At 37.3% G+C, this 22,809-nt stretch overlaps 1 protein-coding gene across 2 annotated transcripts in view; it reads right to left on the bottom strand.

The window, feature by feature from the left end:
* Positions 1–224: 224 nt before the first annotated feature.
* Positions 225–22,809, bottom strand: part of abca3b (ATP-binding cassette, sub-family A (ABC1), member 3b) — a 64,224-nt gene continuing 41,639 nt past the window's right edge. The window contains exons 13-31 of one of the 2 annotated variants that reach the window (XM_051713270.1): positions 22,023–22,177; positions 21,696–21,851; positions 19,859–20,069; positions 19,387–19,537; positions 18,052–18,150; positions 17,392–17,590; positions 13,618–13,927; positions 11,191–11,464; positions 9,464–9,668; positions 8,610–8,829; positions 8,125–8,283; positions 7,207–7,367; positions 6,982–7,116; positions 6,500–6,694; positions 6,120–6,307; positions 5,644–5,814; positions 5,345–5,541; positions 5,054–5,127; positions 225–4,192 (exon numbers count right to left, since the gene is read on the bottom strand). In XM_051713270.1, coding sequence (XP_051569230.1) covers positions 4,061–4,192; positions 5,054–5,127; positions 5,345–5,541; positions 5,644–5,814; positions 6,120–6,307; positions 6,500–6,694; positions 6,982–7,116; positions 7,207–7,367; positions 8,125–8,283; positions 8,610–8,829; positions 9,464–9,668; positions 11,191–11,464; positions 13,618–13,927; positions 17,392–17,590; positions 18,052–18,150; positions 19,387–19,537; positions 19,859–20,069; positions 21,696–21,851; positions 22,023–22,177 — 3,392 coding nt within the window. In that variant the 3' untranslated portion in view covers positions 225–4,060. The remainder of the gene's footprint in view (positions 4,193–5,053; positions 5,128–5,344; positions 5,542–5,643; positions 5,815–6,119; positions 6,308–6,499; positions 6,695–6,981; positions 7,117–7,206; positions 7,368–8,124; positions 8,284–8,609; positions 8,830–9,463; positions 9,669–11,190; positions 11,465–13,617; positions 13,928–17,391; positions 17,591–18,051; positions 18,151–19,386; positions 19,538–19,858; positions 20,070–21,695; positions 21,852–22,022; positions 22,178–22,809) is intronic. The other variant, XM_051713269.1, reaches the window with a different exon arrangement.

The following is a 22,809-nucleotide window of genomic DNA, read 5'->3' as shown; positions in this document are numbered from 1 at the left end:
CTAGTTAATGCACACATCAGTCACGGGGGTGGGGGGTGTCTCAGGAGATCATACATACATACATACATAACACACACACACACACACACACACACATATATATATATAGGCTACAGTTGAAGTCAGAAGATTACATACACCAAATACATTTAAACTCAGTTTTTCACAATTCCTGACATTTAATCATAGAAAACATTCCCTGTCTTAGATCAGTTAGGATCACTACTTTATTTTAAGAATGTGAAATGTTAGAATAATAGCAGAGAGAATGATTTATTTCAGCTTTTATTTCTTTCATCACATTCCCAGTGGGTCAGAAGTTTACATACACTTTGTTAGTATTTGGTAGCATTGCCTTTAAATTGTTTAACTTGGGTCAAATATTTTGGGTAGCCTTCCACAAGCTTCTCACAATAAGTTGCTGGAATTTTGTCCCATTCCTCCAGACAGAACTGGTGTAACTGAGTCAGGTTTGTAGGCCTCCTTGCTCGCACACGCTTTTTCAGATTGAGGTCAGGGCTTTGTGATGGCCACTCCAATACCTTGACTTTGTTGTCCTTAAGCCATTTTGCCACAACTTTGGTGGTATGCTTGGGGTCATTGTCCATTTGGGAGACCCATTTGTGACCGAGCTTTAACTTCCTGACTGATGTCTTGAGATGTTGCTTCAATATATCCACATCATTTTCCTTCCTCATGATGCCATCTATTTTTGTGAAGTGCACCAGTCCCTCCTGCAGCAAAGCACCCCCACAACATGATGCTGCCACCCCCATGCTTCACGGTTTTATGATGTAATACATAATTATTGGTCTTTCCAATATCCTGTATCCTATATACTGTAGGTGTAAATAAAATATCTTCCATTGTTTGTCTACAATCAGTTGCTATATATTGTCTTGAACTCGTTTAAAGTTAAACAGATGGCCTCCTTTAACATGGGTGGATGATTAGCTTTTATGATTCACTGTGTGAAGGGTTGACTGGTATACTGAGGCTGTAAAATGTGTTTTGGTGCTTCTTATGCACTTGCGTTAATAGATTTGAGGTGAATAGTTTAAATAGTAGAATTTAGAGTTTCAAGTAAAAACTTTACTGAAATTTAAACAGGTGTAAAACCTACAGAGAAATTGTACTTCAGTTTGGGTGCAGTGTCAAGATTGAACTCAATTAAACGTTTAAGAACTTCTAACTAAAAACATACATTTTTGTATTTTTTAACATTTTTTGCTCATCTGCAGTATGTCTATAAGACGTTTCCTCTCGGATGTCAACAAAACATTCAGCAGATGTCTTTGAGACGTTTACGATTTAGAATGTTTGTATATCTGATCTTTTTAAGATGTTTAGCAGATGTTAATTAAAATGTCTCAGAGATAAGCATGTGCTATCTGAGAAGTATTCAGTTTTAATAGCACTTAATGAAGTGCAAATTCCCCAAAATAATACTTACGTACAGCACTTTAAACCCATGGATTTATATAGCTAACCATTAAATGGACAGTATCTTTATCACCAAGGTAGTGAACACAGAACAGCATATACAAAAAACTACTTAATAAATTCCTTTGCATAAGGCATTTTTAATTAAAAAAAAAGGGTGTGGGGGTGGTATGGCAATACATACATTGTACACAGTTAATTTAGACATACAGTACACAAGATTACAATTCCCTTGTTGCATTATGGTACATTTTACCATTTAAATCAACATTATAATCATGAACATTTTCAACTTTGCTTGTCTGACCTTAAAATGCAATATGTCAATTTCATAACAAGCAGTTCAGACATGACAGCCATAGCACTGTGCAAACTTACGAATTAACGACAAAAACATAGAAAAAGACAATCTGTGGTCAAGTCACCGTTAAGCCCTATTTTATCTACAGTACGTCAGTTTGGAGAGGGTTAAGGTGGCAAATAAACCCATGTTTTTCCCCTCGGCTATGAAAGTACATTCAATTAACATGAGTCTGGATGGAAAGTGGACCTAGGCAAGCTACAGTGATGTCAGTTTTGTCTCAGCTCCACTTTCCATCAAAGAAGATTTTCAGAAGGTTGCTGCACAGATATATAATGATGTCGAAGACTCTTGACGTTTTCCAATCTGACTCAATATTGACTCCTAAATAGGAGTGCAATACATTTGAGAAATTAGCTTAGCGCTGCTTCTTTCTTAATCAAGGAATGGACCGGAGGGTGACACAACTTTAGAAAAGGCTTTTTCGTAAGACAAGGCCCTTAAAGCAGAAGTTCAGCCTTAGGTAATGTCATTTGACCCCATTCACCAAACACAAGAACACATTTCTGTGCAAATCATTTGTAAAAGCATTCTTAAATAAATTGGGCCTCAATCATGAAACACAAGTAGAATACATGTATGTATAAAAGTTTCAAAAATCCCATTTGCTTTTTTGTTAATTGTTGTATTGAATTTAACTGGATTAAACGTTACTTAAACAATTTATGAAAACATTTTGCGAACGATTTACTCAGAGGTTTGTTCTGCTCACATTTTATGAATTGGGTCCACCGCTGAGTTCAATTCAATGCGACAATTTCCATAAGAATCATTTTGTGAACAATTCCACAAATTCACTGCATTTGTGTTTCATGAATGAAGCCCATAGTTAGAAACTAATCTCAAATTAAACCCTCTTGCTTTGTGATACTTCGCGCCTTATGGTCTGTTAGCTCTTTTCTATGGATCCTTCTAAAAGTGTGAATTGGTCCACATTTATAGTGCAAATCAATATCAGATTCAAACACAAACACAGCAGAATAAAGATCGAATAGTGTGCTGGCGTCAACAGTAACAAAAACAAAAGCATTTATTAACAAGACGTGTAAATATTGCTGGGCTTGCTCCAAGTTAGGGTAAAGTAGGCATTTAGTGCATCAACAGATACATTTGAGTTTGATGTGAATATAAAATTAAGGCATTGTATGCCCTCTAGTGGTCATCTATGGAATTACACAAAGCACTATAGTGGTCATCTACGGAGAGCCCATTTCACACTTCTTAGAAAAAAAATTATTATTTGACGTTTTACAGCAATCCTGAAATAGAGGATGAGTCAGCAATCATACAATAAAAATAATCGTCTTAATTGGACACTTTGAGATTAAAAGTGTCTTTTTTAAAACACAAACGTTTTGATTGAAAAATGGAGGAATGATTTAGCAGTAACTTAATTTATTTTGCCATACAAATTTTAAGAAGAACCTATTTTGACAATGATTTTCTCTAGGAGAAATTGATACCTGGTAAACAACTGTAATGCAGACTTTAAGTGACTAAATAAGGTGGAACAAAGTTTTTGTACATACATTCTTCAATTAAAGTTATTCTATAAAATTAAGAATTTATACTTAGTAACTTGCTCTGTAGATTTTATATCCTATAACAACGCAAAGCCCAAAGGTGCAGTATTATTTAGAATTATTCTGTATTCTTGTTCTGGATGTCCCATATTTAGATATATTTCCACCCTTTTCGCATATTTTTTCAGAAAGGGGCGAAGCACACGCACCTCCTGCATTAAGACCACACTTGAAAACAAGTGGAGAAAAACAAATGAACAAAAGACATTCATAAATAATAAAACAATCATACATAAGTGCACACAAACAACATCTTGCCTGTCACACTTGTAAATCATGAAAAAATGTCCTTTCATTGCAGGCCGAGTGGTGCACATACCCACCAATTAAAAAGTCAGGACACAATAATCCAAGATGCACCATTGAGGACGGTTTCAGTAGGTGTGATGGACTTCCTATTTAAAAGCATACATACTTTAAATAAACACCGTATACAGATAACCAACTGGCCAAGATCGTACATGAGTGGTCCTGCTTCCATGTGACAGAGTGGTTGAGTCTGGGAGTATGTTTATGTGTGTGATCATGTAACAAATGTGTATGTGAAGATAGACACCTGAGCAATGTCCTGTGGTGTGACTCCACAGAGGGTCAGCTAGCCCAGGCTGTACTTCCCATTCAACAGGTGGAGATGAATTCGAGGAGCGCACCCCCCTTTTCGCACTGGAGCATATCATTTCCTGTGATTCTCGGAACAGTGCTGAAACTGAGCGAAGCTGAGAAATACCTGCTCCAGAGAGATCTGACTCACGCAGTAGTCCTCGATGCAGTACTTCTCTTTGGCTGTTTCTAAAACCCCAAACACCTAAACGAAGACGTGCATGTAAGAAATGTGACATTTCTGTTCAGAATAAAGACTACCACTGTGCAGTATATACTTATACACGGCCTAATGTTTTTTTTTTCCTAATTTCAAAAGTTATACTTCTAAGGAAACGAACAGTCATTTTGAAACATATCTATAAAATCATGACCACTCATGTGAGATGAAATGTTCAGTCATATCAGTAACCTTTTATTCAGCTCTTTTATTCTACACGAGACAGCGGCACCTCATGGGGGCAGCCATGTTAGCATCACATGACCAGCTGAATTTTACTCACTTAATCTCAGTAACTGCCCTTTTATTGGACACTTTCATTCATGGATTAAATTAATCCAGGCTTAATGTGCATAGAGAATTACTACAATGGTGTGGGTAATTGAAAACTACGGTGTTTGAATGATGCTGCATCCAGCCCACTAGATGTCAGTGTAAGCCATAATTCGACATACTTCAAAAACTAACTTCATGCACCTTTAAATAGCGACAACAAACATTTCAAACTGTAGTATGTTACTTTGTTATCACATGACCTCACAACATTTAATTCTGCTAGTGCCGTCCATCTATTATCTTAGAAATAAATATGGTTATTTTAAATGTGTTTCGTCAACTGTTTGGCAAGCTGACGAAATATTAAGTCAAAAATCATGTTCGATTTTGTTTGTTAATTTATTGCAATGAAAATGGAAGGTCAAGTCAAGAGCCTTGTTCTAGCAGTGTTTTCTTTTGTATACTGCATATTGGCATACTGTGCACAGTATACATAAATGAGTAGTATGATGGTATGCCATTGCGAACGGACCTATTGTGATTATGTGAATAAGTACAAAAGAGACTCACCTGTGCCCAGGTAAGGGTTTTGTCAGTCAGGTGGTAGTGCACCATTCCCTGATGTTCATCCTTCAGTAAACTTCCTGTGAGAGCCATAAAAGGTGAGGGGTTACAGAACAGGGCTGGGTATTGATACAGATTTCCAAATTCAGTACCGATTCACAAGCTTTCAATTCCATTCTGATTTTGATTCTACTCTGCTTCATTTGGGTATATTTCAGTTATAATGTCCATGAAAGAAATTCTCTCCCAGCTAAAGCTGTTAATTATAAAACTAGTCAAAATGCATCATCTACATACCTGGAAAAGTGGTTTCAATGAAGTCTTTAAAGAGCTGAAGGTCCGTTTCCTCTAAATCTGTCTCCATGTGGACTTTAGCCAGCAGCGTGTAGCCACTCCCAAATTTGCTCTTCAGGTGCTGTGGGCTGCCCAGACATTTGAACTGACCGTTCACCATCACAGCCAGCCGTGTGCACAATGCCTCACACTCCTCCATACTACAGAGAGTGGGAAATAGATGCTCAGTTCTTTCTGCATTAACACTCTGCTTTGTACTTCATGTGTTAATACCTGCAGGAGTCTGATGGTGCGTGACTGACCTGTGTGAGGTTATAATGATGGCTTTGCCAGACTCTCTGGTGCGTGTAATTGCGTCCCATAGAAGCCGTCTGGCCACAGGGTCCATGCCAGTGGACGGCTCGTCCAGGAAAATCACTGGCGGCCCGCCAATCAAAGCCATGCCTGCACTCAACTTCCTCTTATTGCCGCCACTGTGCAGAGGAGCAGATAGAGAACTTAACCATCCATCATCCATCATATCTAACTATCCTTCCATCATATCATACCATCCATCATCTCTAACCTACCATTCATTCTCTCTAACCTACCATCCATCATATCTTACTCTCCATACATCCAACCATCCATCCATCCATCCGTCGTATCGAGCCATCCATCCCATCATATCTTACTCTCCATCCATCCAACCATCCATCCATCTATCATCTGTAAGGTCCATCATCCATTCTTTCTAACCAACCTTCCTCTGTCCATCTCTCTGGGCTTATGTTCATACCTGTAGCTGTGGACAAGTTTGTCAGCGTAAGGCTCAAGCAACAGCGAGCGCAGGATGTTTTCTACACAGGCTGAGACATATTTTTCAGGGATTCCCCTCAGTCTGGCGTACATACTTAGTGTTTCCCGCCCTGTCATGTGATCCAAAACTGCATCAAACTGAGGACAGTAGCCGATTCTCTGCTGCACCTATGGAAGCCATTTAAGTCTTATTTATTTTTGTATTGAACCCTATACCATTCCTTGCAAGGGTTTGCCAGATCACTACATTTTTGTAAGGCTATGCAGACTATGATTAATAATCCAAGTATTCAAATGTCAATATCCTATGTTGAAGAATTAGTCTTCATAATAAAATGCTAATATCAGAAAATAAAATACCTTTTTAACGTCTCGGACAATGCTGTAGCCGTCAATGAAGGCATCCCCTGAAGTTATGCTTTCATCTCCAGTCAACATTTTGAATGTTGTGGTTTTCCCTGCCCCATTAAATCCAAGCAAACCAAAGCATTCGCCCTTCCCGACCGCCAGGGACAAGCGATCCACTGCTAACAGCGACTGTCCGCTTGAGTATACCTAGTGTAACACAACCACAAATCTCACGTAAAACAATGACTTTTTTAAGAACAAATGTGATGGTAAAACAAATGCATTGAGAATTCATGTTGACCTTTAAAGTCCACACTGAATTTTATTGATAAATAAATATTGATCATTTATTGATAGATTGGATTGTGATATCATTAGAAATTCAATAGAATAGAATGATTCCATTTTAATGTCAAATTTAAAAATGTGTTATTAAACCTAAACTCATATTAAATCTTAAACATAATTAATCTTAATAGTTAGTGTGTTAATACCTTGCTGAGCTCATGTAGGATGAGTGGGCTGCCCACCATAGACTCAATCACTGGCTGACAATCCAAAACTCTTTTCCTCTCCTCTGCAACATCTCTGTCTTCGGGCTGCAGAGCTTCTTCCTCCAACGGCTGAGTCTGACAAACAAACACACGTCCACCATTGTGATTATGGGCATACAAACACCGCTGCCACTTTTAATACGGCAGAAATATTTCCTCTCTCACCTTCCTGCATCTCCTGCAGAGGTTTAGGAGCATGTGGATGCATTGGAGCTCGATGAGGAAGAGCAGGGCGATGAAGACCACACCCTGCAGGAACATGGCCACCAGGAAGCGCCCCACTCCGGGCTCCTCTATAGAAAAGTAGTTCACTTGATACGTGAGGTCTGCAGATAACAAGCAAAAACATGTTTGACAATGCAGTCTAGATTTGCTCTGAATGCTACTCCTAATTTCTAATGCTAGCACTGCTAGCTAATTCTCAGAGACATCAGTGTTTGAGCCTGTCAATTAATATTTAGTTACTGACGAGATTAAAAGGTTTACCAGCCATTTCTAACATATAAATGGCGATTCTTGGTATTTTGGGACCCTAATGAAATACACAAGATAATATAATTAACATTTAATTAATAAATTAATTATAATTAGCATATAATTAAAACATAACATGCAAATACATTTCTAATGCCTAGAAATTCTAACATCTAATTTGTTTCAACATTTCACAAAATAAAAGCAAAAGCAAAGCACAGTACAGAAAAAACAGAACAAAAAAAATCAAAACAAAAAACAAAACATACAGTAACAATTTCCTGCTGCTGGATTATTTTTTTTAATTTAAATTTTTTTTTATTAAAAAAATAAACAAAAAAACAAAACACAAATAAAATATATTAAATAAATAAAATAAATAAAATAAAATACAAATAAAAATTAATCTTTGCAGTACAATATCATGTACAAAATAATAAGTATTGCTCGTGTAAAGGATATTATTAGAGATTATTATTGCACTGATTCATTCTAAAATCTTGTGCATGTGTTTTGTACATAACATTTCAAAAAACCTATTGCGAACAGGGCTTGACTCCTAAAGTGTACATGCAGGTTGTTTTTCGGGTATTTTGCTCTGACACTCACTGTAAAACTTGCAGATTATCTCTGCAATGGGGCTGGAGGTGCAGAAGGTGATGACCTCATAGTTCTGGTAGAACTGGCTGAAGGACATGCCCAAACAGTAATTGGGGAAGAGCAGGAAGACTTTGTCCAGCAGGTGAGAGAGATCTTGCAGATTCAGCTCTGAGATGGGGAAGACGACACATTTTCATTTAGCCATAATTTTGTGTTCATGACCATTTTTCCACCCTCTCTCTGACCCTTAGAATTAAACACGCTGTTTTCTTGCAGCTGTGCCTTAAAGACTTCTATGTATACACCCCCTTCACATGTAAAATGAGCAAGAGCGCTTAGCTGCAGGTTTGCTGTCAGCTGTAATATAGTTTTTAACTGACCCATCTTCAATAATAGCATCTTGGCAAAGTTTCACAAATTTACAAATATGAGCTAAATTAAATTTAAAAAGCCCTGTCATGTTTAAAGAAGCTAAGTGTGGATGGATGTCTCACCTGGTATGGCCATGATAGTGACGGTGAGGAAGGTAGCGGTACCGCTGATGATGTTGAAGATGGTGAGGCGTGTGTAAGCGGTGGCGGCCGTGTTGAACAGGAAGCTGAGCAGGTACATGAGTGGAATCACAGCCCAGCCATACAGCAGCAACAGTAATAACACGTCCACCAAGTGGTTTTCTGCAACAAACGCACTCAAGGAAAATGCCCGAAACACCACCTGAGGGAAAACGATGACAAAACAAACAAAGAAACAGCTAAGCAGAATGCATCTCAATCTAAAATTCATAGACCTAACTTGGAGTATAGACCTTATTCACAGTAGCACCATCTTTGATTTTTAATAGGAATGAAAACGGGGCTGTGAGGGATAGACTTACCGTCACTTCAATGGCACGAATGGTATAAAGCTGTAAAAAGCTCCTAGATCACATCTGATTTTCCACAACTCATGTTGTCTGGAGTTCTTTGTATACTGAATGCTCTTGAACAGATATTTTACCAATGTTTTGTCCGTGGAACGATCCAAAAACACTTTAAACTGCAGTACAGTCCATTGAGGAGATGGTAAGTCTATCCCCCACTGCCTCGTTGTCATTCCCATTAAAAATCAAAGATGGCGCTAGCGTGAATAAGGTCTATTTTTGTAATTTGAGTCAAGGGGTAGGGTTCAAGAAAGGACAATATAACATAAAATGGACTGTATTTCTATTCCTAACAGTCCTGTTCAAATTCATATCAAATTAAATGCAATGTCTACTCAGATTTAGATCTATGAAGTTCAAATTAGGACAAATATGTTCAATTTGCATGTCAAGAGCTCAGAATCCCCAAAAGGATGCATTCACACTGACCAGCATGAGCAGGCAGGGCAACAGGAAGTTGACAAGGTCCCACAGCAGAGCAGAGAACCAGAAGTTAGAGAGGTAGACCCCGCTGACCCGCTGCACGTGTTTGGACTTCACTGAGCGTTCTGAGACGAGGAGAAGAGCAAAGGTGCTGGCCAATGACGCCATGCCATACATGAGGTTTATAGCAATGGCAAAGCCAGTCTTACTCCTGCCGAGAGAAATCAAGAGAAAATGTATAACAAGAGACTTAGAAGTATGAAGGGAAGAATGGAATGTTTTAGAAACTAGATCTCTAAATATCTTCACTTTACAGTCACGGGATGAATACAATCTCAATTAACCTAGTAGGACTGACTTTTGCCTAGGTAGCAGTTTAACATATTTACCTCTTTTAAACTATCTCTTAATGCTTATTCCAGCAATACTGAAGGACTTGTGACATTTTTATTTAAAATATTCCATTCATATTAGGGTAAAGATATATATATATAAATAAATATATAAATTCTTTACAAATATTCAATATTATTTTGTTGCCAATATACAGTAAACAACCAACATTGTGAATATTGTAATGACTTTAATATGCTTTTTATTTGCCAATTAAGTTTCATAAAGACTATGGCAGCAGACTGGTTTCGCAGCTACTCCTTGTGTCACAATAGAGCGAATCAGTACCTGTCCACTTTTACAGCTGTCTTGTTTCCGGAAGGATTTCCCCCCATTCATTTTTCCAATAGCAATTTCATAAAATCTTTCAATAAAGAGTTCTGAGCGATGAACCAAACCAATCAGCTCCGAGGTGAATCACAACATCATACATTTTGATTTGAAGCAAAAAAGTATTTGCCAATCGGACAAAAAAAGTACAAGACTTAAGTACTTAACGTCTTTCATGAGGGAATGAACTACAATCCCATGAAGCATTGCAAATGATGTAATCAAATGTAACTATTGGTTTAAAGTTGTTGATTATAAATTCACTGTAAAATATTCAGCTATTTGCAAATATACAAGTAGTTTGAACGTGTAGGGAATTAGAGTGGATGGAGCTCTTTTGGCGCACTTTGTTTGCCGCAGTTCTCCGATTGGTGGATCGTTTCTTTTCAGGATTGACAGGTAGTGAATTTGTTCACCAGGAATTCTACAATTAAACTTGATTTCCCAAAAATTCAGTTGAAATAACACGGACTGGTGGCTTCAACTGAAGCATTTACCACTGATTGACAACGTCAGAGCTCACGGTAGGTCAATCTTTAATTTTAGTGATAAGCTAACTTATGAAACTTTAACTCACCTATGGAAAAAATGAATGGGATGAGAGCTCTAAAACAGCGATGTTTTATTTGTGTCTCTAATTTAAACTTCAGTAGCAAAAACAGCATTAGTGTTGGGAAGTTCGATTAATTTCAACGAACTACTACTTCTGAACCGTCTGTTGTAATTAGCTCAGTGCAAAACAGTATATGAAGGTAATCATTTATTATTATTTTATGCATTGCTGTATTGGTTCATATAAATAAAAATAATGATTAAATATTCTTCTGTTCATTTAGTGGGAAACAATCCTCAACTATTTTTTAATTAGCTTTTACTATATTCTACTTTTTGCTTTAAACATTTTTAATGTAGTTGGCAACAATGTTTTTTAAGCAATTTAAAAATGCAGACAAATATCTTCACTAGAACAATCACCTTTGTATATCAAATATATCAAATGTGATACTTACTCAGAAAGCTGGCTCTGAGCAGTCTCAGACATGTTGCGGGGCATCGGGTAATTTCCAGTCTGGATGGAGGCGTTGGGTCCTGCCAGTAACATGTAAAGAGCGTTGTCGACCAGCATAAGGGCCGTAGCCGGGGTGTGATAGCCCTGGTTGTTGAAGTAGCCAATGAACTCCGTCTCTTTCTTGGTTTTGCCTTTGAAGGCTGCACCCACCACGCACTGCTCGTTGAAAGCTCCACCCTCCCTCTCGGCATTGTACAGTATATACTCCGACAAATCTACAAAACAATATTCATATTACAAATCTGTTGAGGCAGCTGAATAGAGACCCAAGCTAACATTCTGCCAAACATCTCCTTTTGGGCCAGAACTAAGATGCAATCTTTAAGGTGGGCAAGTGCTTGTCCCTACATCAGACCGGGAGGGGGATTTCAGAACATTCTTGCTGGGCACGAGGAAAATCTAGAGGGGCAATGCCTCCCCAGTCCCCCCTTAGACACAGCTATGTTCACGGACAGAGGTGGGCAGTAACGCACTACATTTACTCTGTTACATTTACTTGAGTAACTTTTTTTGGGAAAAATTACTTTTAGAGTAGGTTTAAAAGTGGATACTTTTTACTCTCACTCAAGTAAATTTCTAATGAAAATGTTTTACTTCATTACAACGGGTGACGTACCTGTCGTTACATTACTGGTTTTAATTTTAATTTATGCGTAATTTATTGAAAGATTATTGAATGGGACTTTTACGACAGCGGAAGTTCACACAGCTGTGCACTGTCACAGTCTGTCACTCAAGCCGAGTCCATCATTGCTGCTGCATCATGCTCTTCAAACAAAGTGAAACACTTTCTTTGCTCAGCACAGTGAAAAAAGAATAGTTTCGTCATGCAATGCCTTCATTTAAAACCAAGACAAGCGGATATTTCAAGATTAAAATTGCAGCTTCAACTTACGGCAGAAAGTTGTTGAGCTAAGTTGTGGCTCTAATCATAACGCGGGCTTTTCTGTGACAAGGTGATGGTCATTTTCAAGGTGATTCTGTAAATATGGGTTCTTATGGCATACGTTTTTAAGTGTACATTTTTAAATCAGTGCAGCAATATATCAGTGCGCTTTGTCCCAAGTCCCGCATGTCATAAGCAGTATTTATGCATTTGACCGGCGCCCTCGCAGGGGTACTGGAAACTATCGCAGCTACTTTGGGCTGATTAACTGTATAACTTCATGTAAACATCCAAGATAAATGTAAATGCTTTGAGATGTGCAAGCGCATGGCGATCGTATGGCAATCGTATGGCGATCGTATGGCGATCGTATGGCGATCGTATGGCGAAGAGAGTCGCGCGACCGGGGTTTGTGCCCTATGCAGGCTGCGTACTCTGCGTTTAGGGAGCAGCAGTACTGCTGTACAGAGCTAATGATCTAAATTCTTTTGACACTGAAAACTGTAACTACACTGAACTAAGAATCCACGCAGGACTTTAAAATCTATGAAATAACAAAAGTAGGCATTAATAAAGCATGATCTTGGTTTGGTTTATATTTCAGCATTATACATAATGTCCCTGTGGGACATTGTTCATGTTTTCACCATAATAATTACTAAAAAGGTTTCCAAACCTCTCTTCTTTTTGACAAATTCTTTCAGATCTGACAAGAGCCCTTAACTTGCATTATTCTGACCTACAGAACTGAAATATTCTTCTAAAAATCAGTATACATAACTGGGATGGCATGAGGGTGAGTAAATGATGAGAGAATTTTCATTTTTGGGTGAACTATCCCTTTAAAGTGTTAGCTCAGCCATAATTTCTCTACACTCATGTTGTTCCAAACCTGTGTGACCTTCTGTATTCTGTGGAACATAAAAGATGTTAGAAAGAATGTTAGGAACTGACAGTCTCAGTCACCATTCACTTTCAAACTATGGACCAAAAAAAAACAAAAACACATTCACTGAAAGTAATTAGTGACTCAGGCTAACATTCTGTCTAAAAACTCCTTATTGTGTTGCATGGAAGAAAGAAAGTCATATGGGTTTAGAACAACATCATGGTGAATGATGACAGAATTTCCATTAACAATAATAATAATAAAAAAAATAATAATTCTGTAATATATGTTAAATGTGTATTATGTAATGGAATATAGGGGAGTTAACGTCCATTATGTCGTTTGTGAAAGTAACGAGTTACTCACTACTTGAGGACTCTTTTAATTGGATACTTTCTTATTCTTACTCAAGTTATTATTTATGTTAGTACTTTTACTTCTACTTGATTAGTATTTTTTTTAAATAATTGTACTTTTACTTGAGTACAGTTTTTGGCTACTCTACTTACCTCTGTTCACAGAAGTCAAACAGGAGAGTAACTAATGCAAGAATTTTTATTTTGGGTGAACTATCCCTTTAAGTGCGATATTACCTGATATATTAGTGGCAGCTTTGGCATTCTGGGCTGGCAGTTGTGAGGTGTAGAGTTCAGCTAGAGCTTTAGCTAATGGCCCAGCGTTGGCATCTAGGGCGACTGGTACACGTGTAGAGCCGTATTGTTTAAGTGCCAGGCGGAGTTGGGGAGTATTGTGGCCTCCAGGGATGGTGCGGGCCACCACAAGGGCCACCACGGTAAAAATGAGTGGTACCAGAAACTGAGCCACCATGACTTTCCAATTGCGGCAACTGTAGAGTGCCCTCTTGAGCAACATGGCATAGAACTGCTGCATGTAGAGTCTGGCCTGGGGGTAAACAGATGTGGAACAATCCATTCAGAGCAGCTGATCTCTAAGGTCTGGCAGCTTCCAAGAATATGGTACAAATTGTTATGCCATTATAAAAAAAAAAAGGGGTACATTCCATGTCCTTCAACCCTCCTTTTATGTTTTGTTATGCATACCCGTATAATAGTTGAAAACAGATTTAAAAAAAAAAAACTACTCTTTAGTAATCTAGTATTTAGTAAAAACACCTTTCCACAACAACGACTAAATAAAGCAACAACAACAAAAAAAGAATAAACATTTTCATGATACTTATTTATATTTATGCAATGTCATTGTGTTTTGGATGGTTACTAGTAGAGGTAGATCGATATATCGGTTTTACCGATTAATCGGTGCAGATAGTTGCTTTTTGGAACTATGGGTTATTGGCAAAAATCTATGCCGATAGTTAGCGATAGTTTTTTCATGATTTCAATATAAGGGTATCCGGTTTGTTTTTGGGCTTGTTTATAATTAAAAATTCCGCATTATGCACCATATCTTAATTTTTCTGGTTATAATTGGGATTTTGGTTGAACAATGAACTAAAACTGTGTTTTAATTCATTTTGGGCTCTTTGTCTGTGCTCATCATAGTACGTAAAGAATAAGTAACATTTTTGACATTGTATAAATCTATTTTAAAAACTTTTGGTCGATTAATCGGTTATCTGCATTTCCCGCCACCAAAGTTATCGGTATCTGCAAAACCACACACGAAAACACACACAAAACAGTTGTTTGGAAATTGTTCACAGAACAGAAGGGTTTAGGAAAGAGCTATTCGATATGTTTATTTATATTATTATTTTAATATATATACTTTAATTTTTAATTATATTTTATACTTTAATTTAATAATTATATATATAACTTATTTTAATTACCAAAAATGCACTATTTAGTTGTGTCCCACATTTTGATGGCAACCTTGTTATTGTATGATTTTGCCTCTATAAATTTTTTTTTTTTTAAATCATAAAATTATGGTACCCAATAAGTGATATCACTTTGACCCCTTCTACAGAATTATGCAAAACAAGTAAATAATCTCATCTAATTTTCTTAATATTTGCACAAATTTTAGTGTTGACTGCAAATTTTAGTGTTGACCTGTGACACAGGTCACATAAACTACAACACATAGAGACTGTATCACATATCATTTAGTGACTGTGTCTGCTCCCCGAACTACCAAACACAATAGATAAACATCATATAAAGGTAGGGCTTCTAAACATTAGATCTCTTTCTACCAAAACACTAATTGTAAATTATTATAAAATTATTACAGATCATAGATTTGATGTGCTCTGTTTGACTGAAACCTGGCTTAAACCGGATGAATATATTAGTTTAAATGAATCTACTCCCCCATGTTTATTATAAACATGAGCCTCATCTGAAGGGTCGAGGAGGAGGTGTTGCTACAATTTACAAGTTTTTGGTGTTACTCAGAGGACAGGATATAAGTTTGTCTTTTGAACTAATAATGCTTAATATGACACCGTCAGATATAAATAAACTCTGTCGTCTTTTGCCCTTGCTACAGTATATAGATCACCCGGGCTGTATTCAGATTTCCTTGGTGAATTTGCAAACTTTCCATCGGATCTAGCAGTTACTGTAGATAGAGCTTTAATTGTTGGTGACATCAACATTCACATAGATAATGAAAATGACACATTGGGATTAGCATTTATCGATATTCTCAGACAAAATGTGACAGGACCAACTCATCGCCATAATCATAAATTAGATTTAATTCTGTCATACAGAGTTGATGTTAATATGTAGAAATTCTGCCGCAGAGCGATGACATCTCGGATCATTACATCATCTCTTGTATGCTGCGATCAGCTAATGTTACTCAGTCTACACCACGCTATCGTTCAGGTAGAACTATTCTTTCGCCCACTAAAGATAGCTTCACTAATAATCTTCCAGAAATGTCTCACATACTCTTAAACAAAATCTAGAAGAACTTGATGAAATAACAGAAAATATAAATAAAGTCTTCTCTAGCACTCTTGATAGTGTCGCCCCCCTTCAATTAAAAAAAATAAAAAATAAAAAAAGCCCTGCACCATGGTACAATGATCACACTCTCAAAAGAGCAGCTAGAAAAATGGAGCACAAGACACTTCAGTCTTTTACGATGGACTTCAGAGGATGAACTGATGCCAACTCCAACTGTAAGACATGGGATACTTCATATGCCTGAACCTTGGACTAAGGATGGACCCCACTGAACCTCACTGAAATGACCTGCCGGTTGAACTGCGATGCACCTCATTGATCTCTGCCTGCATCACCTTTGTCTATTGATGGACTACACTGTTGAAATGGAATACATAGACTATCAATTAATTGCCAACAAAAGCCTTCATCAGCCAACTAACAAAGGACAATGCATCTATGTGAACTTCTGCAGTTAATCCAGGATGAACTTCAAAGACATTAGTCATTAATCTGCGCTCAAAAAAAATTTTTTTTTAAACACTGGACCTTAACACTTACTTAGTTTATCTTAAACCATGACCTGCACTGCACATAAATAACTAATATTGACATTATATTCATGATGATAGCCAGAGGGGAACTGACCCCCACAGTGAGTCTGGTTTCTCCCAAGGTTATTTTTCTCCATTAACCAACATCTTATGGAGTTTTGTGTTCCTTGCCACAGTCACCTTTGGCTTGCACTCTGGGGCTCTAAATACAATTATTATTTAATTATTTAATTTTTATACACAATTTACAATCATATTTAATCAAACTACACAATGATGACTCTAAGACATTATAGATATTACAGTTTCATTTTTTTTTATGCATGATTTTCTGTAAAGCTGCTTTGAAACGATGTGTGTTGTGAAAAGCGCTACACAAATATAAATTACTTGACTTTTGTCAAGCTATAAACTAGCTAACTAGCCATCTCTGCAACCCTGTTACCCATTTTGACATATTTTTCTTAATTCATTTATTTTTTGAATGTATACGTTTTATTAATGTAATGTTCATTTAATGTTTATTGCTGTCAGGGTTTTAACATTTATATATTTATTATCCTTTTTATGTATTTAGACACATCCCACATTTAAGTAACAGGCAAACCTCATTTACAGTAAATGGAAAATAATACACAATATTAGCTCATATAATATTTAGTTTGCATAAGTCTAATCGATTGGAAAAGTAATCGATTAGTTGAGTAGCACACCTCTACTCAACAAGCCATTCGATTTGAGCAATAATGATTTTTGCCTTAGCAAACCCCATTTATCACTGTTTCCAAAAAAACAGAAACCTACAGATGCAATAAAATAAGTTTTAATCTCAAGTCAACAAAACAGAAAAATAATAATTATTATCATTACATTTAATTTAACACATTTAATCCTCATTTAAATGAACCTCAGATATAAAGACACTGACCCCCGTGTTGAGTTTGATGTTGGAGCCGTCCTCTGAAATCAGGGTGCCACTGTCAGTGAAATCCGTGATGTCGGTCATACCGCTTACACTGCTGGAGTCATCCATCGTCCAGTCATGTGACCTGCGCTCATGCTGGTACTGTAGAGCTGGAAGCTGGATGGCCTGAATATCCAGACTGGAGTCCACAAGCTTTCCGACCCTGAGAGTACAAACACATTCAATGCTTTACTTGGATACGCAATTGAATGAAATATCTGGACCCAAATACGTTTAAAGACATTACAAAGCAAGAGAACAAACCCAACAATCTGCAAACCATGTATGCATAATTTATGTGCATGTCCATGGCAACCATATAATTGTGCATAGTTGGGAAAGCAAAATAAGCTTAATATCATTTAAAACAAAGGAGAAAACCATATCTTCTGTTGTCGACTTAAAACATTTCAGTATTTTGGGACAAATTCATTGAGCAAAAATAAATCAGAAAAGTGGAGTTAGTTCCAGCAACATTACAGCGTAGATGACACTTAATTATATATTTTTTTTGTCTAATACAATTACATGCAAACATTATTAAGTGACTTAAATATTTTTGGGTCCACTGTGAATCTTCTCAATGCTTTAGGGATTTTTATTTGTTTCTTTTTTACTAAGTACCTGAGGAAAACTTCCTCCATGGTTGTGACAGATGCTCCATAGCTGGCGATGCCCAACTCCTCTCGGTTCATCTCCAGCTCAGCAAACAACAGCTCAAACCTGTTGAGAAACATCAGATAACGACATCCATATTTTTTTAGTTCACCCAAAATGAAAATCACTCAAACATTCACAATGTACCATAAAAGTAGTCGAAAGAAATCATGAGTTATGTTTTAAGTCTTCAAAAGCCATATGATAACTTTGTGCATGAAACGGACCCAAATTTAAAGTGATAATTATGAAATATAAGTTGTTATTCACTGCCAATCACACTGAAAATATTTCTTCACAATCAAATGCGATATTTACAAGACATGGACTCTTATGGACTACTTTTATGGTACATTATTGCCCTTTTTGGAGCTTCCCTTGATAAAAAAAAACAAAAAACAGCTTAAACTAGCCAAAGTTGGTTTGCTGGTCTTAGCTGGTTTAAGCTGGTCAAACATGGCCCAGCCTGGCAAACATGGTGTTAAACTGGTCGGTATGTTGGTCTTTCACCCTGACCAGCTCACAGGTGGCCAAATTCCCTCTAAAACCATCAAAACATAACTGCCTGACCAACTTGGGAGGCTGGGAGACCATCTAACCACCTAAGGCTGGTTTAAGCTGTTTTTCAGTACGTTTAGCCACTGGTTACTATCCACTTTCTTTATATGGAAAAGAGCTGCCAGGACATTCTGATAAACTCTCCAAAATTCCCTCTAAAATGTTACTTTCAAGATTTTTTTTTTTTTTTTTAATTTGGATAAACTGTTCCTTTAAGGGGAGGTGCAGTACAAAAAAAAATATATGATTTTTCTGAAACTTCTCTCTTATTGTAGGTGGTTTGGAGGGAGACAGAGTAAGTCAAGAGAGAAAAGCGTGTTGTTTCAAGGCAATGGGTAAATTTAATCTATCTGTTAACAAGAATCACCAAACAAAAATCTGATTTGCTTTACTTGGATATGTCACATTTTTTTCTTTTTCTTTTTTTTATTAGTGTTTTCTTGTTACTATCAGTTGAGTTTGTGTAATCAAGGCTAATCATTAAAGGAAATAATGATGACAACACAGTACTTTTGAGTCCATGTTTAATCTGGCTCCTTTACAGATTGTCAAATGACACTGACATAAGGTAAATAGTTTTTAGACACTGATTGCTCCATGGATTGGCCAATATTTATTTGTGAAACATCAAGAAAAGAGCCCTTGCTCATTAGCTTTCTTTTTCTAAAATGGTTAACATCATGTCTATGTGATAGAATAGGATTTCTGAGGTGGTTTAGGTGGTTATCTGTGCAGGTGTCTTACTGGCTGGTGCTCTCTTTAGGCAGTATGTAGGAGAGTTCAGCGCCTGCGCTGCTCTCTAAAGTGGCATTGGGCACATACATGTGGACTAGACGAGTGATCTCTGACACGTTACAAAAAGAGTCTTTTACGATCACCATGTGGTAACCAGCACCTGAAAATTACAGAAGAAAACATTATAAACACCTATTCTTTAATAATACCCTTAAAGCATATCATTTTTTTAATTAAAAAAAACGTATTCATTTGGTTTCTTGTATCCCAGCTTAATATGTAGTCAACTACAAGTAAACCATTCATAGGATGATTCTCCAGAAAACTATAACACTGTGGCGCTACAAAAACATTGCTCTGTTTGTTTTGAGTAGTCAAGAGCAAGCTAAATTTTCTCTGCTCATCTTTATTTTCTTTAAATCATTCTCTTGAAACTTAATTCTTCTGAAAATATCTTGTGAAAGAACTTCTTGTGTCTCACCGTATTTGTTTTTGAGGAAGAGTGGCGAGCCGCAGCACTGCAGCTCTCCACTGGCCATGATAGCGATGCGGTCACCTAGCAGGTCGGCTTCGTCCATGAAGTGTGTGGTGAGCAAGATGGTACGACCGCGTTTCTCACCCTGCAGCAGATCCCAGGTGGCTCGACGAGCTGAGGGATCCATACCTGAGGTGGGCTCGTCCAACATCACGACCTACAGGGAAAGAGGAAAACAGATGTGCAGTCTCAGCATTTGAGTGGCTAACGCTAACGGGAACTCTTATCTACCGATGGAAAATAATTTATTTATTTGCATGCTGGAAAAATATAAACAGCATTGCTGGTAAGTTTGGCTGGTGAACGGCTTGGCCATACTGGTCAACCAGCTAGATTAGCACCAAACCAGCACTTACCAGCATTAACTAGCCAAGACAAGCATGGAATTCATGAGAAATGTCATGAGAAATGTCTGCTAAGAACGCAAATGTAACGTAACAAAAACATCTGCTAAGACCTTGAATGTAACATAAATGAACACCTGCAAAGAACACAAATGTAACAACAAAAACATCTGCAAAGAACAGTATGTAACTTAAAAACATCTGCAAAGAACAGTTTGTAACTTAAAAACATCTGCAAAGAACAGTTTGTAACTTAAAAACATCTGCAAAGAACGCCAATGTAACTTATAACATCTGCAAAGAACAGTTTGTAACTTAAAAACATCTGCAAAGAACGCCAGTGTAACTTTAAAACATCCGCAAAGAACGCCAATGTAACTTATAACATCTGCAAAGAACAGTTTGTAACTTAAAAACATCTGCAAAGAACGCAAATGTAACTTATAACATCTGCAAAGAACAGTTTGTAACTTAAAAACATCCGCAAAGAACGCCAATGTAACTTAAAAACATGTAACTTAAAAACATCTGCAAAGAACCGTTTGTAACTTAAAAACATCTGCAAAGAACACCTATATAACTTAAAAACATCTGCTAAGAACTCAAATGTAACAAAAACATCTGCTAAGAACTCAAATGTAACAACAAAAACATCTGCTAAGATCTCAAATGTAACATAAAAACATCTGTAAAGAACGGTAATGTAACTTAAAAACATCTGCTAAGAACACAAATGTAACAACAAAAACATCTGCTAAGAACACAAATGTAACAACAAAAACATCTGCTAAGAACTAAAATGTAACGTAACAAAAACATCTGCTAAGAACTAAAATGTAACAACAAAAACATCTGTAAAGAACGGTAATGTAACTTAAAAACATCTGCAAAGAACGCCAATGTAATAACAAAACCATCTGCTTAGAACTCAAATGTAACATAACAAAAACATCTAAGAATGCAAATATAACGTAACAAAAACGTCTGCTAAAAAATACCTTATAAGAACTCAAATGTAACATAACAAAAATGTCTAAGAACTCAAAAGTAACGTAACATTAACATCTGCTAAGAATGTGAATATAACGTAACAAAAAAATCTGCAAAAAATGCAAATGTAACATAACAAAAATATCTGCTAAGAACTCAAATGTAATGTAACAAAAACGTCTGATATGAACTCAGTGTAACATAACAAAAACGTTTGCAAAAAACTTAAATGTAAAATAACAAAAACATCTTATAAGAACTCCAATGTAACGTAACAAAACGTCTCCTAAGAATTAAAATATAACGTAACAAAAACATCTGCAAAGAACTTGAGTGTAATGCAACAAATTCATCTGCTAAGCACACAAAACGTCACATGTGAAATACAAAGGCACTGTCATGATACACAAATTAGCAGTCTTGTTTAAACAATGTTTGTGCATACTGACCTTTGAGTCTCCGATGAGGGCGATGCCGATGGAAAGCTTCCTCTTCATCCCGCCAGAGAGGGTCTTGGATCGTGCGTTCCGCTTGTCTTCCAGGTTAAGAATCCGAATGATGCGGTCCACCTCGTCTGGGATCTTTTCACGTGGGTAACCCTTCAGCTGAAGAGAAGACAGATGAAAGAAAGAGAGAATAAGCCGGGGAGAAAAGTTAGGCAGACTTTACTTAGACTTGAGACTTTTTAAAACTTGGTCTTGAAAGACTCTCCAAGTCAAAGATTTGTGAACATGTTTAACGGATGTAAATGTAAACAGAATGTGATCTGTGTTTACCTGTGTGTAGAAGAGCAAGTGCTCTTGAACAGTGAGATTATCAAAGAGCACATCATGCTGTGGACACAGACCCAGACTGCGGCGGATGAGAGCCATGTCCTGAACAATGTCATAACCATTAATGTACGCACGACCACTGCTGGGTGGGAACAGGCCTGAGAGGAAGGAAAATACAAAAAGCAACCATTATTACAGAGAGAGATTGAATTGTGTGATTACCTCCGACTGATATATATTTTTTTTTTTTTGGGGGGGGGGGATTTTTCCCCTTTTTCTCCCAATTTGGAATGCCCAATTCCCAATGCGCTCTAAGTCCTCGTGGTCGCATAGTGATTCGCCTCAGTCCGGGTGGCGGAGGACGAATCCCAGTTGCCTCCGCGTCTGAGACAGTCAACCCGCGCATCTTATCACGTGGCTTATTGAGCGCGTTGCCACGGAGACATAGCGCGTGTGGAGGCTTCACGCCATCCACCACAGCAACCACGCTCAACTCACCATGCGCCCCACCGAGAACAAATCACATTATAGCGACCACGAGGAGGTTACCCCATGTGACTCTACCCTCCCTAGCAACCGGGCCAATTTGGTTGCTTAGGAGACCTGGCTGGAGTCACTCAGCACGCCCTGGGATTCGAACTAGCGAACTCCAGGGGTGGTAGCCAGCGTATTTTACCACTGAGCTACCCAGGCCCCGACTGATATTTGTTATTAATGTTTACCATTAACAGAAGAATCAGTAATATAACTGCTATCTGTAGGAAAAAAACATTTACCTTGACTTAGCAAG

This window comes from Myxocyprinus asiaticus, chromosome 13, assembly GCF_019703515.2.
Source record: "Myxocyprinus asiaticus isolate MX2 ecotype Aquarium Trade chromosome 13, UBuf_Myxa_2, whole genome shotgun sequence".
Taxonomy (NCBI): domain Eukaryota; kingdom Metazoa; phylum Chordata; class Actinopteri; order Cypriniformes; family Catostomidae; genus Myxocyprinus; species Myxocyprinus asiaticus.
The sequence above is the reverse complement of the archived record's forward strand: the minus strand, read 5'-3'. Positions and strand labels throughout refer to the sequence as shown.